The following is a 19084-nucleotide window of genomic DNA, read 5'->3' as shown; positions in this document are numbered from 1 at the left end:
TGGTCACAACTGAGAAAAGGGATTTTGTAAGAAAAGGTTGCGAAACCAAATAGGAGCATATAGCTATACTACTACCAATGTATTGTGTTTTCAGTAACGGGCAGATAAAGTATCACTGAGATAGAAAAAACTTACTATCTGTCATTTTTCTTCTACTTTGATATCATGTAAGTGATTTATTCTTAATGTTAATGAGATATGTTTTCACTGTGATTGCAACTTCTTGGTTAAGATATCCAGGCAATTAGAGGGAGTGTTGCTCTTAAGAGATTAATCTATTCCAGAACACAATCTCAATCCTGAGGCTACATATTTGTTGGTTATTTTTCCTGTGAGAAATGTGAGGCAGTGACAAGATGTTTGTCTTGATTTGATAAAAATGAGCCTCCAAAATACATCCTTACTACCTTTGGAAGTTTCCTGGTCATGTATTCAAGATCCAATTTTGGATCTGTGGAACAGAAAACTTTACATACTCTTGAGACAGTCTTCATCAGAAAAGCTACTTGGCTGCTTAGCACAGAGTATGGAATCAACTTCAAGACTTTAATGTCATATTAATTGCTCTGAAGGTCCTGCTTCTGCAATTGCCCTCACATCTCTGCATTTGATGTTATTACAAATGCTTTCTTCTCTCTAATCTAACAGAGAAAACACAATCTCTTTTCCTTCCCAGAGGAAGACAAATCAGATGTTCCTCATCGTTCACTTCTCTAAAGAGCTGAGCATTGTGAATGGTGTGTCAGGGAGTTTATGGAAGTTGTTCATGGTAAAGCACTAATTACCACTAGCAGCATAAGTGTGCTTTTGTGGATGACTTTCCAACTGTTTTATATGTTGGCTTGGTGACAATGGAATTTGGGGTTTCCAGCTGTAAGATGAAGCATCTTTAACACAAAAATAAAATCTCTTTCTTATGATTATTTATTGCTTATTAGTTATTAGTCCTTTTAGAGTAAATGAGTTTCAAAGTTACAGAATTTTTTAATGTTTTTGGATGGTGATGGAGCCCTACAGTAGGCCATACAGTATGCATAAATGCAGTTTTCAAAGCTGCAGAGGCTCCCTGAATCATTGAGTCCTCTACGCTGTTCCAGTAGTAACCACATCATAAGGCTGTAATAATCTGTTTTGTTGGTGGCACCTATGTTGCTCAAATATATGTGGAAATTACTACTGCATGCTGCCAAGCCATCACACTCTGTATGATTTGGCTCTTGTAAGACATAATTGTTTTCCCACTCAGAAGCTTTAAGGTATAACAGACAAAGATTTCTGCTGGAAACAGAACGGGATCTCCTGTTTTTATGACTTTGATGCCAGTAGAAAAGTAGGAATATCCCCAGTAGAAGTAATTATTATTCACATTTTTCCAGTTTACCCATGCAAGTACACTCTGGTGGATAACATAAATTCAGAAGGAAGCCAGTTAAAAAGGAAAGCCCAAGGCTTCTTCATAGTGTAATGGATTTTTGGTTTGGAATCTGAAATAGTATTTTTGAACACATATGGCATAGGTTCCTTCTGCAGCTTTCAAATCTCTCAATCTGTACGTAACCACTTTTAGAATCTTTCCCTTAACATAGCTCATACCCACTAAAAAATTCTTCACTTTTCTCACATTTGATAGTACATAATCATCTGTTATTCTTTGTGGAGACCATAATCTGCCCTTATTCATAGGTGAGTGGGTATCTTGTGCAGTATCTACATTTGCCTGCCAATTTAGTTTTTCCCCAGTGTGTGGGTAGAGAATCTCACAGCTATCCAGGGAAAGATGAATTTTTAATTTTAGTAAACATCCGTTTTCTACTGAATTCAAACCACAAAGGAAACAGATGCAAAAGTTTTGTTTTAAGGAATATGTGAGAATTTATTCTTTATTTGGAAAGATGCGAGCCAAAGTCTTTTGCAGGTTGTGTTTTATTTTGTTCATGAAGAGCATGGTAAAGCTGCAAATGTGTGAGATCAGTTTCCATCTTTAAAGTATTCAGTCCATTTTGATACTTTCTTGTAGTAAGATTGACAGAATCCACAGGCATTTTCCTTGATTTTTAAAACTATTTTTCCTAAACAAATTTGAAAGTGATATTATACATATAATTGCATGAGTTCACTAACAGAAACTGTAAATTAGATTAGAAACTTGAACATTTGGATCTTTCCAAAGACTTGACAGTTTCCGTTCAAGCAAATTTTTATCAGGAGCTCTGTCTTGAGAAGAGATAGACTATAAGAGAACATTCAAGGTAAGACATGAAATCAGTGTTTCACAAAGCTCAAGTTTATGTTCCCACATTCTTTCATTTCCATTTCCCTTTCCGCTATTCCTTGTGTTACCTTGCCATGGCTAGGTGGTAGCATACCTCTCTCTTTGCCTTGTGCAATGTAGTTAAGTTTTGATCCTGTGAAGATTTACATGTGGTAAGCCTTATTGGTGTCACTGTTGGTGCTAAGTATGTCTGTACGCTAGCAGGATGAGGTTTAGATGACATTCAGTCTAGAGAGCTGGAGAGAAAGACATTTAGTCATAGGAAACCTACAGATATCAACTTCTCTTCCCTTTTCTCTCAAGTCTTTCTGGTTCATCTGAAATTCCCAAGACATTGCTTAAATCTCATCTTAACTCACACTCACTGCACAAGCTTTTTTAGAACTTAAGAGGGCAGAAGGAAAGGAATAAGCGACAAAAAAAAAAAAAAAAATAAAAAAGATTTGTGATAGAATTGCACATACTTAAAAGACAGTAACTTCAGCGTGTGGCTGTTTATAGATTAATTTATGTTGGACTCCTCTTCAGATGAGAAGTTGAGATGGGAAGTTACATAATTGAGGCATGATTTACTTCTGTTGTTTTAATGACTCCCCAACATTACCATACCAACCACACTGGGAAGCTTGGGACAATGCTGCTTTGCCAAATGGCAGCTCTGTTTTTTTGAGTTGGCCCCAGTCAAGGTTCAGGATCAGTTCAGTGATGGATTTGTTGCTGGGAGGTACTGAGGTGTAAACTTAATTAATTCATTCCCAACACTTTGTGTTTGCTTTTATACTTGAAAGGGAAAGAAAAAAAAAAAAAAAAAAAAAAAAAAAAACCAAAACCAAAACAAGAGGAATATTGAATAACACAATAATCATGATGTTGAGTGTATATATTTTGTTTTAGGACATGCAATACGTAAATTGGCCAGGAAGAAAACCCAACAGCTTGAAAGTGATGTTAAGTTTTGTCATTATTTCTTTATTAATATTTAGTGTGCTGTTGCTAGCCTGTCATACCACTGTGTGTCTTCTTTATTTTCTTTCTTCAGTTTTATTCCATTTGTCTGGAAAGAGGGTTATTATTCTGTAACAAATAATGTACTTTGGCTGCTCACTCAGTTCAAGCTCTCTGGATTTGACTCTGAGAAGGGCTAACCATTTTCAGTACACATTTACAAGAATAAGCCTCTGTCGTATCACGTTCAATTAGAGCAGATATTAATGTGAGATCACTGAAACAAAGATCAAGGTGCAGAGAAATGAAAGATGAGTAATAGAAATATAAATTAGGGAGGACCAATAGGAAAAAAGTTATGTTTGTTTACAGAGTATTTCTGTGTAATCTTTGGGAGGTTCAGTGACTCAGACTTCCTCCTATCTGTGTCGTAAACTGTAACAGTTCAAAAAATCTCCCTCAATGTTCCCAACACACTTTAAAAATTAGAGTTGTCTCTCTGACCCTTGCCTGTTCTTTGGTGGGGGTTGTGTTTACCTTTTTTTGTCACAATTAAATGCAGGTCCTGCTGTAGGTGATGTAAAGGTGAAAGGGTAAAAGAAGTTGTAGAAATTATCAGCAGAGCCAGTTGTTTGCTGCCCCCATCAGAAGTACGGTAGATACAGCTGCTTGTCCCCTGTAGAATATTTACTTTCTGGTGTCTATAGAAGGTCACAGTGTGAGGGGAATGCTATGGTTTTGATTCCTCTGACTGTATAGTACTTCAGAATGGAAAAAGTGATTTTAGCATACTGCTTAGCATCAAACTGATCTTCCCTATCATGTCATCAGATTTACTGTCGCAACAAGCTAAATTGTCAAGGTAACATAAGGAATTGATTCACTATTTAATTTCTTGTGGTGGACTGTATGGATGTGGTTTTTGTTGGTTTCTTTCTCAACAGCAACATCTTTTGATTTTTAGTGGCCTCTGCTGGCCACTTCATGACAAAAGTTTTACTCATGGAAAATTCACCTCTGTACTGCTTCTGAAGTGTTTCCATTTTAGCAGCTGTGATCATACTCCTGCATTTGATTTTATTTGTATGATGTCAAACTGCACCTGTAGTTTTGAACATAACGCATTTTTAATTAACGGTAGTTTGTTTATCAAAATTTCTCAGGAGTCCTGAGATGCTGCGGTCAGAAGGTTCCTACTCCACAGGAGGAAGACATTCTTCCACAGACTCCAACAAAGCTTCAAGTGGAGATGTCTCCCCTTATGACAACAACTCCCCGGTACTGTCTGAGCGCTCGCTGATGGCAATGCAAGAAGAAGTTGCCCGCAGCCCAGATAAGCTGTACAAGGTACCTGAACAGTATACGCTGGTTGGACATTTGCAGCCTAAGACAAAGGAGAATTCTTCTGCATCACAGGCTGGAAAAGGTAGAGTGCATCCTGCTCGTGTTGTTTCTCCTCAGTGACTGATGAGGGTTTCTGAGGTAATAAAAAGTGTCAGTTTTATATTATCAGCTACCAGGATTTGAGGGGCAATGGTGTGAATAACCTTACAAAAAAATGACTACCAAGATCCTTTCTTTGTGTTGAGCCCAAAGGGTCTGTGCTCAGTCCTCCTTCTTAGCTCAGCCAGCTGTCAGGAATGCTCTTGGTATGGCATTTCTCAAAACTTGGAGCTATTATTTAGGAAAATAGAACTATATATGTCCTATTTTCAGCCCTGTCTGTGACATCATGGCAAAGACTGATTTCTAGTCCTGCTTTGTAGGACTGTAATACCTGCAAAGTTATGGTCCAGACTTTGGAAAAAGCTGAGACTTTAAGACATCAAGCTACAAATTTTCTCCAATTGAAAAGAATAACCTAAACACCCTCTGACTGGAGGACACAGCTGAGCTGCACAGCTTTACATCTGCTACCAATTACACCTAGCAATTCTAGTGCAGGGATCCGTAATTTCCATAGCTATCTAGGGAGTGCACACCTAAATGATTTCTTCTGTAAAGAACTGTGGTTTAAAATGATAGCTCACCAGCACTTCAAGATGCTTTTCATTTAAAAATATTTAGAAAAAAAAATACTTACATTCATGAAATGCATATTTAGTGAACCAAACTTTAAGAACTTGCAGCACTTAGGCATGTAGATAACTGGTGGTATTTTTAAAACCATTTAATTCAGAGGTAGTGGTTAGGCATTTAACTCCCTTTGGAATGAATGGGATTTAGACTATTATCTCAATTATATGTTTTATAAATGCCAATGGCATTTATCTTCCGTATTCAGCACCTAAGTCTCTGAATAGATTTCAAAATTTGGGCAGATTTCTAATAAGTTATGAACAGGAAATTACATGAAGTTTTATCATATTAACCATCTTTTGGACTTCAATGTGCATCACAATGATACTGGGCCGTGACAAATTAGGAAATTCCTTTACTGCCAGATGGAATGAGAAAAAGGCATGAAATGGTTACAGTCCAGCACAATGCCTGATGTGCGTATTTTATTAAATCTCTATTCTGTGACAGCACTTCTGTGTAATGACTTGCAGTGACCCCTGGGGCTGGGGCTGCCTGTGAGGGCACTTTGCTGTTCCTTCCCATAAAAAAGCACATGAACTGCCTTCTGCTAACCAAATCCTCCTGTTCTTGTGCAAATTCTCCCACTGACTTCAGTAAAGCAGAGGACTTGAGGGAAATTCCACTCTCTCAGCAAACTCGGGTGTCCTGCCCACATAGAGCTTACTGAATCCATCACAGGATCTGAGCTTGAAACAGCAAGTAGCTGTGAACAAATACATTTGAGATGTTTGCGTTAGGTGCAAAGTAAGTCAGATGCTAGTATACATTAACGACTCTGTTGCCTTACTTAAGGTTTTACCATTCCATTTGTATATTTCTAAATAAATAATGGCTTTAAGAGGATTGTTTCATCATCTTCTTCCTGCTCTTACTGCTGTTTAGATGTTTCCGAAGATCATTTTGATATCTGGGGCACTTGGCATTCCACGCTGAAAAGTGGCTGCAAAGATCCAGCAATGACAGGTCAGTTATTTCTCAAGTTCTAAGCCCAAATCTAGCAAAGACATGAACAATTCCTTGCTTTTGAGAAATCGCAGTGGAGCCAGTAGTAGATTTCACGTTGTCCAGAGCTGGACTTTCAAAAGGTGTCTGTTCAGCAGAATACGGAGAAACACAGTGGTTATACAAATGCAGCAACGTTTCAAACTGTCGCAAGATAATTTAAAAAGCAATTTTAAAATTACTTCAAAAAGTAGTCTTATATTCTTCTAAAAGTCGTTGGAGGGTGGACGCCGGGTGGGGATTTGAGAGCGGCTGCCGCAGCGTTGAGCAAGCAGAGGCGTTGAGGTTGGCATCCCTGGGTGCTGTCCCTGCTGCTGCACAGCGTGGTCTCGCCAGGTCCCTCACCCGTCCTGCCCTTGTTCTTCTCCCATCCGCACCCACTCCCAGAGAATCTGTGAGACTGAAACACCTCCCTGCTTTTCAAGCGTTTGAAAGATAGAAGTGCTGCAAGGCTTTATATCAGAGCCAAGTGTTAGAGTCTCCGGGTAATGTGTTAGATGTGGTCCAGATAGATGTAGGGCTGCTGCTCGGTGTCCCCAGGTTCAGCCAGTGGTGAGGCCGATACAGCTTCAGTCGTGCAGCCCGGTGATAAAAGCCCCCACCCCTCTTCTGCAGTGCAAGGCAGGGGAAAGGCAATAACGTGTTTAATGCTGTGTAAATTGATGTTGTCTTTCTGACTCTGGCCTCCAGGTTCTTACGGGAACATTTACGAAAGCAGCTTGCTGCGACCTGGACAGTGCTCTCTTTCCCAGGGGAACCTCGCCGTGTTTTCTCCTCGGTGGCAGGGCAGCTCCTCCGAATTGGACCCCGGCAGGCAGGTCATGCGAAGGAGCCAGACGACTGCTGCCATTCCCGAGTGTCAGCTCCATCCCACGGTGTCTCGAGTGTGCAGTAACCCACAAATCGAAGTTGGCAGTAGGAGTTCAGACCTGTCGCACTCAAAGTCGGAGCAGCACTTGACTTTAAGCAGTGTGGAGGACCTCAGCGAGCGTGGCTCGAGCGCGGGTTGTTCGCAAAGCGCAGCCAAGCCCTCCTACAGAAAAGAGCGGCCACCCCCGCCCTACCCAGGCCCGGCAAAACCAAGCTCTGCGTTGTCACAGCGGTCGAGCGTTTCTTCCACGTTGCACTCTTTGTGGAGACTTCAACGCCACGACAAAGGTTCAGGGAGCAGAGCAGCTCGAGGACCGCCAGCCAGGGCCCCTGAGCAGGCCACCTCCAGGCAGGAGCGGCCGGCCCCGCACGCCCCTGCGGGTCTCATCTGCTCCACGGCACCCCACGGTCAGAACAGGAAAAACGCTTCAGAGGCGGACTGGCATGATTGGCAACGGGAGAGGTGGCAAATTTGGGAGCTGCTGTCAGCTGATAACGCCGATGCCCTCCCAGAAACCCTTGTATGATCAGACTCTGCAGAACTGCCACTCGTACCTATGCCTCCATCGCGTGGGAAAACAGCGGTGACATCGGAAAACGGGGAGGGCTCGTTTGTTTTATACCAACTGAGTAGCGTATACTGTTTTTTTAAACTTTGTTCACTTTAATTTCTTAACAGCACTGTCAAGCAGTCCATTTACGAATACAGTATGCTTCTGTTTTTCAGCAAGCTTCTGAGAAAAAACAAGATGAAAATTTTAGTCTAATAACTCTGTATGCATACGCTGTGTATAAGATAAAACTATTGCTTTGATGTTGCTAAAAATGTATTTATATATCTGCAGTTTTGATGATTGTATATTCTGTAATGGGTACTGTATGATAATCATATATTATGTTTTCATATACAGATGTCAATCAATCATGACTGCTTTTTTAAAAATCACTGCACTTACATTACCGTGATATGCATTGGAATTCTATAGAAAGTGCACAAGCTGGTTTCTGTGCTTATATAAAAAAAAAAACTGTTAAAGGGGGGAAGTTGTCCTTCTCTTCACTGCCTATTGAAAAACACTAAAATAAGAGTGGAACATGAAAAGCCATATATTTTATAAGGATAGTAGTGAGCTTAGAGGGGAAAACACCAAATATTTTTTTCTTATAAATATATTTGCAAACAAAATTAAAATTTGATACAAGATTGTAAAAATATTTTTTTTAGATTCTGGTAGGAAGCAGCTCAGAGAATCAACTAAAGAGCAAGGCCTTGCCTAAACCAACTAAGGATGTGGTGCAAAGGTCTGCCCTCCCACTCTAGAGGAAAACCAATGTTATGTATACAGGATATAATATATATATTTATAAATGTATGGTTTTATGTATTGTTCTAAAACAATAAACTGGAATCCAAATTTTAGGAAACCAAACCAAATAAATTGAGGTGTGTAACAACTGAGAAAATATGGCTTTTCCTTTGAAATAACAAAGCTTCAGCGTTAAGTCAGAGAATGAAAAAAAATGCAGACAGTCATACTAAAGGGAGTCACACAGAGTGTCAGAAATGAGCATGACGTTTGGAGAAGTTCACCGCTGCATTTCTATAAATACTGTGCCAAAGTCTGGGTCAATAGTACTTCTTCAATAACTGTATGTTGCGTTGTTAAATGTTGCTGTTTTATACACGTTCTGGTGTTTTTAAATTGCAAAATTGTTTATGGCCAGCAGGTGGCAATGTACTTCAGTATTCTAGAGAAAATTCTTTTTATCACTTGATAAGGGAAAGTGTATCATATCAAAAGAATTTTATAAAACATATTAGTCTTAATTTTAATGAGGTTGAAAACTTGTTCAGTGATGTTGTCGTTAAGTTCTATCTTGTGCCATAGTGATGGAATAAAAAGCTACGCAAAATAATGAGCATATTTTTTGCTCCTTTTTTTGAAGTAAGAGTTATATAAAAATTTATGTGTTTTTATTACAGTATCTCTGTAAAAAAAAAAAAAAAAGACTTAGGAGCTTAAGGACCACTTTCAAATATGACTTAGATATTCAAGGTGCAAGGTTTTACTTGATTTTTAGGCTTAAAGTCCATCATATGGTCTGCCCCTCATTTTCCCAAGTAAATTCAGAAGATGAAAGCACCAGTCCAAGTAGGAAGGGGCAGGACTTGGCCTGTGACTGTTGTAGCACTGTCAGGCTGGTCAGTTCTTCTTATGAATACTGCATTCAGAATAAATCTCAGCTCTCTTTTGGCTTTTCCAAATACCATCTTGATATGAGACTTGATAGGAAAGGGATCTTGGATGTAGCTTGTTGCAGCATCTCTGTGTCAATTTATTATCAAAAAAACCTCCACTCCAGATTACAAAGTGGAATATAAGGAAAGACAGAGACGAGCTCTCACAATCAATCTTCACTACTTGATCTCGCCTTATGATCCCAGGCTTGATAGAGCTTTGCTACAGGGTATTAAAACTTCCTAATAGTTTGCAAAACCAGGCATAGTGTAAATCCTGCTGCAGGAGATACTCTATTCACTAGATGTCCATCTCTTCATTATAAATCCCTTTCTAAACACAGAAGCACCTGCACATTTGCAACGTTTTTAGTGAAAGATGTCTAATGATGACTTGGCCTTGTGAAGAGCTTGCTTTTTGCCAGTACATCTCTACATATAAGTGGAGTTATCTATATGGGTTTTATACAAAAATAGAGAACAAAAATCAAGACCACTGCTGGAGGACAACCTTGTCTGCACACGTTTCAATATACAGTTGCTTGGAAGAAGAAGAGAGAGAGAGAGAATAAATTCTGATGAATTAAAGTAACACTTGCCAAGATTACATAATTTCTGCCATTATTTTCATTTGAACAGGACAGAGCAAAATTATCACAAGCAGGTTAAGAATTTAGTGATTTTTAGTTGTATCTCTTTCCAGACTGAAATCAGTGACATAATTTCTTTTGATGTTCTTTTAATATTTCACAAGACATGTCACCATGAAAGGTTGTTTCTGGTTTTATATTAGCTGATAGATCTGTGTGGGCTATTTTAGAAGTGTTTTTCTTCCTATGGCACGTGGTCTTGTACAGCCATGATATTTCTCTTATGAGGAACGTCTGTAGTGTGGGAGTATCAAAGCCTTTTCTCTGACTCTCCCTTGGGAGCAGGATTCCTGTCGTAGCAAAAGGGTCACGGGCCTCTTCTTCAGTGAAAACCATGGTAGAGAAGGTCTCCTCTGGAGGTCTTGAGGCCTCGGGGCAAACTCCTGCAGTTCAGTTCCCTCCCATCGCTTCCTATCGCACCACACTGGTTCATACCCAAGGTGGAAAAAAACACTCTTTCCCTGAACACCCTGCATTACCTCCTCTCACGGGGTGTCTCCCCGCTGGGAGGGAGGGTGTGCTGCTCTTGTGGGTGAGCCCAGGAGAGGAACGATGTGGGTGCCCCAAGTATGGGGTGCCTGCGGGTTGCCTGTGGGGCAGGGATTGCTCTTCTCTCTTCTGTTGCAGCAACAAAAAAAAAAACAAAAAAAACAAAACAAAAAAAAACAAAAAAAAACAAAACAAAAAAAAAGAGGAATCAGTGCAGGGAACCTCTGAGCCAAGGGAAAAAAAAGAAAAAGCTCAGACTTGAAGATATTACTTCAAAAATTACTGTTGCTGCCGTCTTTTAAAACCAGGTGTTACACAGGTGACTTGCTCCACTGGTGAGGGGTAAGTTGCACCTTTTCCCTCCTCCCCAGCCTCCTATCCCATCCCTTATATCAGCTCTTGGAGGGGTGGGAGGAATCCTGAGGTTTGTTGCTCTGTCTGAAACTTTCCCTGTCCAAGGAACACACAGAATTCAGGCAGCTCAGTGGCTTTCACAAGTGGTAGGCGCAAGGGAGGAGGAGAAGGAACGGGGTCAGAGGAGGGGGGTGGGATTGGCAGTCCCCTCCAGCGCCAGCCTCTAGTTAGTCCTAAATTACTCATGCAACTGCAGGGCTTGCTGCTCCAATGTGTAGGCAAGAGCCCGGCCAAGGACTTGAAGCAGTTCTGCGTTACAGACCCAAGCCAATCCCACTGCCGGCTTGGGTGCTGGACATCGCCCAAGCGCCCTGCTGTCTGCATCGGGAGCCGAGGCTGCTACCGTGGCACAGATCAATGCCACTCAGAACTTCTCTGCTGCTGAAATGACGTGGTTCAGTGGGCTGGGATTTGTGGTTGTATGGTCTGGGGAGGGGGTGTATGCTGTTTTGTTACTGGTTTTGTTGTTTCACAGGCATCGGTAGAGGTCAAAAACCTCAATTCCAGCCTTTCTGGAGCACCATCTTGTTGTGTGGCACTGGTCTGGCAGATGGTGAAGAAATTCTTTCTCCTCTGGGAAACACACAGGATGTCAGAGCTTCACCTGCTCCCTCTCTCTGTCTTTCCCTTTCCTTTGCATTCATTTCAAAAAAAAAAAAAGAAAAAACGCAAAGAGAAGCACTATTGTGCGATGCTGTAACCTCAGAGAACTGCAAAGAAGTGGAAATGGTTCTCAGTCGCATTAAAGAGTATCCTGACATCAGTAAGCCCTTTACAACATCTCTGTGAAGAGTGAACTACTGCTGTGCTATAGTCGCTTTAGGGGAAGGCATCTCGGCATCCAGACAGTGCTGCAGAGACCACAGAGCTATTCAAGGCATGTAGGTACCCAGGGTGCTGGGTCATAAAATGCACCATCTCTGAGAATAGCATTCATCTAATTCTTCTGAAGTTTAAAGCATCTCCAAAGGTGGTATCTACATCTGGAAAAGTCACTCTCAAGCTCCCTATTCAGTAGAGAGAGACAGGTATTTCTGTGCCACTATCCATACAGCCTACCTGAGTCTTTGAAGGATGATCCCCTTTAAAGGGCTGGTCACTAGAAGAGGCTGTTTCTTTCCACTGCCTATATAAAGGAAGCCTAAATAAGTTGCCCAAATAGAGACCTCTCTACAGTAGCCCTTCAATTTGGCTGAATGAATCCCACCCTAATGGTCTGGTAAAATAGAAAATGGATTATAATACTGGCAACAATAAGAACCATCATTTAATAATGCTGTTGTCTAATGCCAACAAATTACTATAGCGTGGGGAAAGGAAAGCAAGATGTTCAGCACACCTTTCCAGCTCCTTGGAAAAGCTAAACTTCTCCAGAGGCCTAGGCAATGTTGTGCCATTCCCTGGGCTCCCAAGCAAACCTGGGGCTGGTGGGGCTGGCAGAGACCTGGGGAAGTGGCTGCAGAAGGAGATGACATGCTCAGCTCTGCTGGGTGCTATAAGAAATCCAGGTTTTTTGGGTTTTGTTTTTTGTTTTTTTGTTGTTTTTTTTTTTTTTTTTAATGGGATTTATTTATTCACTGAAAACCCTGTTTCCAGCTGATCTGAAAGCGTTCATGAACAGGACCAGGATTTAATTAATTCGTTCAACAAATTAAAAAATGAATATGGGATTTATAAAAGCAATCTGATCTGTGCATTTTAGAAATATAGGGTGGAGGGGTGTTGTGCTGAATCCCAAGTGGCACTGGCAAATGGAGACAGGCAGATAAAATCTTCCTTGTGAAAGACGGGTTAATCCTCTTTACTCTGCTGCTGAGTAAGCAAATGTCTTTGCCACTGGAGTTTTAGGCTCTCAGAGGGAGGGAGGGAAGAGGAGAGCTTTCTTTATCCACTTCTCTCCAGAATTGTATTTGAGAGGGGGTGAAAGAGCGTGTTAGAGCAAGCGAGAGCAGTATCTCCAGCTGGGTGGTTGCTGCACTCTCTGACTTGAACCTCAGATTCTGGATGCTCTTCTAATGATTACTTAAACTTTTAAGTAAAACAGAACAATTTTTTACCAGTGTCTCTGTTAAACAAGGGGGACATGAAAGGATGCCTCAAATCACCATTTCCTTCATCTGGCCTTGCTCTTTTTCATTTCCCTATGTCCCCTTCCAACCATAGCTATGAGCTTTAATTAAAAAAAAAAAAAAAAAAAAAAAAAAATTTTAAAAGGTCCTGGAAAACAAAAGCATTTTCTTCAAAATCTGAGGCAGAAAAAATTCAGATCTGGGAAAAAGATCAGAAAACACCAGGCCCTGTCCTACCAAACAACAAGCAGCCCCTTCCTCTTCCCTGATGTCGTGTTCTGGGGGGGCTGAACGCTGCTTGCCAGGAGGGAGCGAGTCCGGCTGGCAGCCGGGCGCTCAGGCTTCATGCTCAGGTGCCAGGAGAAGAGGCGGGTGAGCGTGGATGTGCGTAGGGCAATGCGGGCACTGGGAAAGGCACCGAGACCAGCCCCAGCCCCCTCCGCCTGGCAGGTGAAGCCCTCCTTGCAGTCAGGGCACGGGGACATCCCCGTTGCTCTGGCCAGAGGGGACCCTGCGAGGCTGAACCGCCTCTGCCCAGACCAGGCGGCTTATGGATGCGGAAACCTCAATGCCCAGATCGCTGACTGACCGCTCCCTGCTCTGGTGCTCTGCCTCCCTGGTCAGGAAGGACGATTTCTTACTGCATCATCTTAATAATATTCCAATTTTGGTGTGCTTTGAAAAAGGTCTACCAAAAAAATCAAAGCTTCCTTTAGAGTTTAAAAACTTCAATCATGAAGAGAAAAATCACCTGAGCCCTAGTTTCTATTTTGAACCTCACAGAGATGGGTAGACAAGTGTCAAGGAAAGGAAAAGAAAGGGAAAAGGAAAGGGGAAGGGAAAGTTAGTTTGGACTGAAAAGCACTTTGTCATGCAAAAAATAACAAATGCAGGCAGTAGCCTGCCAAGCAGGGTTACTGAAATAAAAACACACCGTTCACTCGAGGACAAGAATCATATGATCACTTTGGGGAGATTGAGTGTTGAACGTGGAAGCAGCATCTGGCTTTTCTCCTAAAAAAAGATTTAAGAGGATGAGATGCTGAACAAACTCTTCCTTACACCCACAGGCTATTTCTGTAGCTCCCAATAGCCAGCTAAAGGTTACCAGCAACGCTTTTGCCCAGAGTGGTATCGAATGAACATCGTGTAGCTGTGGCCTGATTTCTGATGGCAGGAGAGCTGGAGACCTGAAAGCGCTCAGAGCTGTAAGGAATCTCTTCTGACATCTTCCTTAAAAACCAAAAGGCCCCAGCTGCAGTGTTATCAACTACTTTGCAGTCTGTGGAAAAAAGCAGTGAGATTGAAAAAAAAAAAAAAAAAAAAAAAAAAGAGAGAGCACTCTGGAGTAGCAGCTTCGTCCCACTGGGGCTCTCAGTGGGTGAACATTATTTTAGAAGAACCTATTTCTGCTAACTGTGAGCTGACAGTGATAAATGAGTGGTAAGACTCAGGGAGCTGGAAGATTCCTCTGTAAAAAAGACCAATTCCTCTAATAAGAAAATAAATAACAAAAGAGGGAGAGAGAAAGTTTGCAATGTAGAACAATTGCTGTTTTTCCATGTCCACCCCTGACAGACCAGTTTCTGAACCTTCAGTCTTTCCCATCCTTGAAGAGCCAAGATTTGCACCTAGAAACATCCGGGATTGGTTTGGTGGAGTAGAAGGGGGTCTGGGAGTGGGAGCACCAGAGGGATCCCAGGAGGTGTGGTGAGGCCCTGCTAGCTGGTCTGCCTTGTCCTCTGCGCTGCCACGAGTAATTTTGCCCGATCCCTGGTGCCGGTGAAAAGATTAGTATGAGAATGTGTGTGAGCTTTGAGCTTTGCTGCAATGCCATTGCTACACAAATGCTGAGACTGAGCTGTTTCGGCTTGCGTTGCACTGGGGCTGCCCACTGGACACCTTCAGAATCACCTACAGACCTCCAACAAGGGTCTCCCCTGAGAGCCAGACAAGCTGAGCAGGAGCCTTGGGAGGGCAGCAGTGTTAGCCCTGGAAAGTGAGCCCTCACTGGCTGGTAGCAGAAGTTTCTGTTTCACTCCTATTGCAGGAATAATGGGAAAGTGCCATGAAGACAAAAGGAAAGGACTGAAAAGAAGGGAAGGATTCCAGAAAAACACTTGTGTTTGTAAGAGAAATTCCTGTCTCCTGCTGCTACCACGAGGAGACATCCAAGCACGACTGCAGGTAAGCCCTGACCCACAGTGTGAGTCCCACATCATGCTGGGATGGGGCAGGGCAGCTTTCAGCTCCCTGACACCTGGGCTCTGCCTGAGGTACAGGTCCTATTTGTGGTTGTTGTGGGGGTCTTAATTTTATTTAATGTTTCTCTGCCCTGCCCCTCAGTCCCACTGATCTTCATACACATTTGGACCATTGGATCTGCCTTGCATACAAAAGAGGGAGAAGAAATCCATACACCTCTGTGAGGAGAGCTGCTCAGAAGCTTTTTGGTTTAATATTCATACTAGCCTCTGGCAGTTTTCTACTCTGTGTTTTAGGGAGTGGGCAGGGGGAACGTAATTGTCCTTTCCTCCTATAACAAGGGATTAGTTTAAACACATAAAAAGGAACATTAGGGATGCAGTTGTCAATGGAAGAGCAAAAGTAACCAGAAGAGACCGGGAAGAGGGAAATCCCCTCTATCCCTTTTCATAGGAAAGTTTAAAACAAAAATCCTCTATGACCATTCTTCCTTCAAACAAGTGAGCAATACACAGTGTCAAGTCTGATCAGTCCCCACGCAGTGGACTGGGACAGAACTGAGTGCAGTATAAGTCAAGGGAAAAAATTTGGGCACCAAAGACAATAAAGCCGTATTATTAGTTTAGCACAGCTTTGCAGTTGGTGGTTGGCTTGTTTGCTATGCTCTGCTGTACCGGACCTCATTTTGTAATTGTAAAATGTAGATAACTTCTTCCTGTTTGCAGAGGTATGTCACAATGTACACAGTAAACCACTGTGAACCTCTCAAAGCTAATAGGAGCTAGATAAGATCAAAGTTTTCAGGACATGATTTGTATTTACAGTTTAATAATGGCTTCCACCCCGCTCTCTTCTTTCTTCCTTCCTTTTTTTTTTTATTTTTTTTACATACCTAGTGTTACTCTAAATTTGTCTAGGCACAGCAAGGAGGGCATTTCTCTGCAATGACGCGTATTAGAAAAAGGTGTCAGAGTCTACTGCATGTCCAGTGTAGGGTTAGGCTTGGACTCAGCGTTCAAAGCCAAAAGCTGACTCATGCTGACCCTCAGGTTTACATTCTCCTCTGAACAAATCCTAAGAGGTTTCTCTGGCGGGACGGACAGAGCGAAACCGTGAACCAGAACCATGATGCTTCTGCCACTTGTCAAATGTCCGCTTCGCATCTTTGTAGGCAGCTTGGTGGATTCGCTGTAGGCTCCTCAACAGCCGTGGAGACAGCCCTCCCTGGCAGCAAGCGCCTCTCAACCGTAACCACTACCGCGAGGAGCACGCCTAATCTTGGCCCTGGTGGCAGGCGTCAGTGTCGGCCGCGCGCAGCCGTGGGTGGCTGCTGCCCGAGCGATGCTCACCCTCCCGCAGGGCTCCACGCTGTCCCCACGCCCCAGGTGTCCATCTGGCCACGGCTCTGATAGCCCTCTGCAGCACATCTCTCACTGCCTGCAAGTTTTGAGCAGGACAAGACGCTGTACAAGGATGTGGGTGGGCAGGGCACGAGCCCCGGGAGCTTCCCATCCTCGGCCCAGCTCCGGGCGGGATCTTGGGGAGGCCGCACACCCGGCTTTCATGGGCAACCCGCAGGCTCTGCTGTGTAACCATGTCAGACCCACTGATCGGAGAAATCTTTGTAGAGCAGAGATGAGATCAAACCGTAAGGATTATCGCTATATACCCAGAACTTCTTACGCTTGTTTCCAATCACCCAGCGGGAGATGTTGTTTATTTGGCAGGCGTATGCAAACACACTAGCAGGGCAACTGAAGCAGACCTTCCCACTTAGAAAGTTTCTACTCACTGCACAACTGTGTTCGTGTAAATCCATTATAATTGGATCAACAAGAGCTGTGCTGAATGCCTCGATTCTTTCACCCAGCAAGCAGGCTGCTGGGCTGAGTTCCTCATGGCTGGAGCCCAAACACTGCCAACCTTGTCCCATGTGAAATAGATGTTCACTGAGGGAGGAGACAGTGAAAAAAGGGGTTTCTTAAATATATCCATATGGGCCTCGCCTTTCAGCTTTTTACCTTTATTCAGTAAACCAAGACACAAATCAAGTAGCTAGGCCAGCTGAAAACTCAAATATGTATTGCATGTCAGAGCTTGTGGACCTTTTCTTTAAAGCATGAGAGTTTTGGGCCATGTTCCCACAAAGGGATTAAACAAATAGTTTCACTGCCCAGCTCTCCCTGCGAGTCTGGGTGCTAAGCTGCCTTTCATGTTTTCTGAACACTATACTCTTGTAGATACAGCAGGACAGACATAAAACTAGTTTTGTTTGCAAGACCTTTTCTATGGGCATTATGTTCTGCTTCAGTTTTTCTGCTTGTTGTTGTCACATGTTTAACACCAGGGCCAATCTGAAGTGAATACTGAATGACTGGGCTGCCAAAGAGAGTCAGTCTGTTTAGATTCATGTTAACAGGATGGCATTGCAAGCCAGATCAGACTCACGTAATATTGACATTTCGTTTGACTGAATGCAAGAAACTCATTTGGAGAACTGAGAGTGCAGCTGGTAGAAGAACGTGTAGAAAGCGAGTGTGTGCTGTGAGAGAAACAGTACATAGACCTTTGTGAGCTCTTCAGGCAGTATCTGAAAAATTTGATGTCTTTATAAGTACATTGTCCCAGGAAGTGCCCTCATGGCTCATGCCTAAGATAAACTGTGCCCATTAGAATGACTTTCCTTTAAGCACAAGTTCCTGGAGATTATAGAAAACATGTAAGGATATTGCATGTATTACTACAAGGCAAAGCCTTGCACAGCCCCAGGTTGGGATGCTTTCCCTGTGCTGTGGGAGAGCAGCTGGGGAGAAGCAGCACTGAAGCCCTCCTTTCACCTCTTCTTTCACCCAAGGCACAAGATGGGTCCCCTCCTAATGCCTATTCTCTGAAGCAGGAACAATCCTAAAATATTTCTCAGTATTTACCTCAGTATTGCATGATAGATGCTCAACGGAGTGAATGAGGTGGGCTCAAATGAAGTCCCTGTGGTGTGTTGAAGTAGTTTAGAAAGGAATTCTTACACTGTGGAGTTTCAGGCAGCATGATCAAAAGCTCACAAAATCCCCTTTCAGAATTATTACAAACTGACATCAGTGCATTAGATACCGAAAATGCTTGGGCTTTACTTTAATTTTCTCACATGACAAACCTTTTCATAAGCAGAATCCCCAGCTTTGGTAGCACTCCTGTTCTTCTGCTATCCCTAAGTGCATCATGATGTCTCGGGCATCCCCTGGGGTAGCTCAGTGACACACTGGCAACTTGTTCTTTCATGGTCTGGGGATGCCACCATATCCAGAGCACTGGGAAGCATCCATGGAGTTCCCCAGATCGTTCCTTTGGGAATGCTCTGGCTGGAAAGGCAGACTTGGTTGCTATTCTTCATTAGTGGTTTCTGAGAACCACTCCCACTATCATGAGAGACAAGAGCACATATAGGAGTGCATGTGGTAGAGCAGAAGGTTCAGCTGCAGCCTTGCACAAGTGATCCCATCACCTTCTGTCTTACCCAAGTAGGATGTTGCCCTGTCTCTTTTGCAATGTAAAACACTAAGATGAATATTCCAAAGCAGCCCATTACTATGTCAGGAAGCTCTAGGATTTTAAAGAGGGTGATGTGCTATGACTTTCACTCAGGCTGTAATTTCATCCAGGTTTTGTATTGGCCAGCAAAACCACATCAAAAGGAATGAAGCCTTCAAGGCTTTCAAGTGGTCTGTTAGTACTGCTTAGAGAGAATCCAGCAGGACATGTGAATATTAATCACAGCTAGGTTTCAGCAGGGGTAAAGGAAGGAAAAGAGATTGCCAGTAAGCAGCTCAAATCCTGGCATTTTCCAGGGGAG

The 19084-nt window shown here is 42.7% G+C and overlaps 1 protein-coding gene across 8 annotated transcripts in view; it reads left to right on the top strand.

The window, feature by feature from the left end:
- Window positions 1–9088, top strand: part of ARHGAP6 (Rho GTPase activating protein 6) — a 340774-nt gene extending 331686 nt beyond the window's left edge. For all 8 annotated transcript variants that reach the window (XM_032986910.2, XM_042788564.1, XM_032986908.2 and 5 more), the window contains exons 11-13: window positions 4381–4643; window positions 6182–6262; window positions 6992–9088. In XM_032986910.2, coding sequence (XP_032842801.2) covers window positions 4381–4643; window positions 6182–6262; window positions 6992–7698 — 1051 coding nt within the window. In that variant the 3' untranslated portion in view covers window positions 7699–9088. The remainder of the gene's footprint in view (window positions 1–4380; window positions 4644–6181; window positions 6263–6991) is intronic.
- The last annotated feature ends 9996 nt before the right edge of the window (window positions 9089–19084 follow it).

The sequence above is a fragment of the Tyto alba genome, unplaced genomic scaffold (genome assembly GCF_018691265.1).
Source record: "Tyto alba isolate M040663 unplaced genomic scaffold, T.alba_DEE_v4.0 Super-Scaffold_14, whole genome shotgun sequence".
NCBI lineage: Eukaryota > Metazoa > Chordata > Aves > Strigiformes > Tytonidae > Tyto > Tyto alba.
Note: the sequence above shows the minus strand (reverse complement) of the source record. Positions and strands in the feature narration are given on the sequence as shown.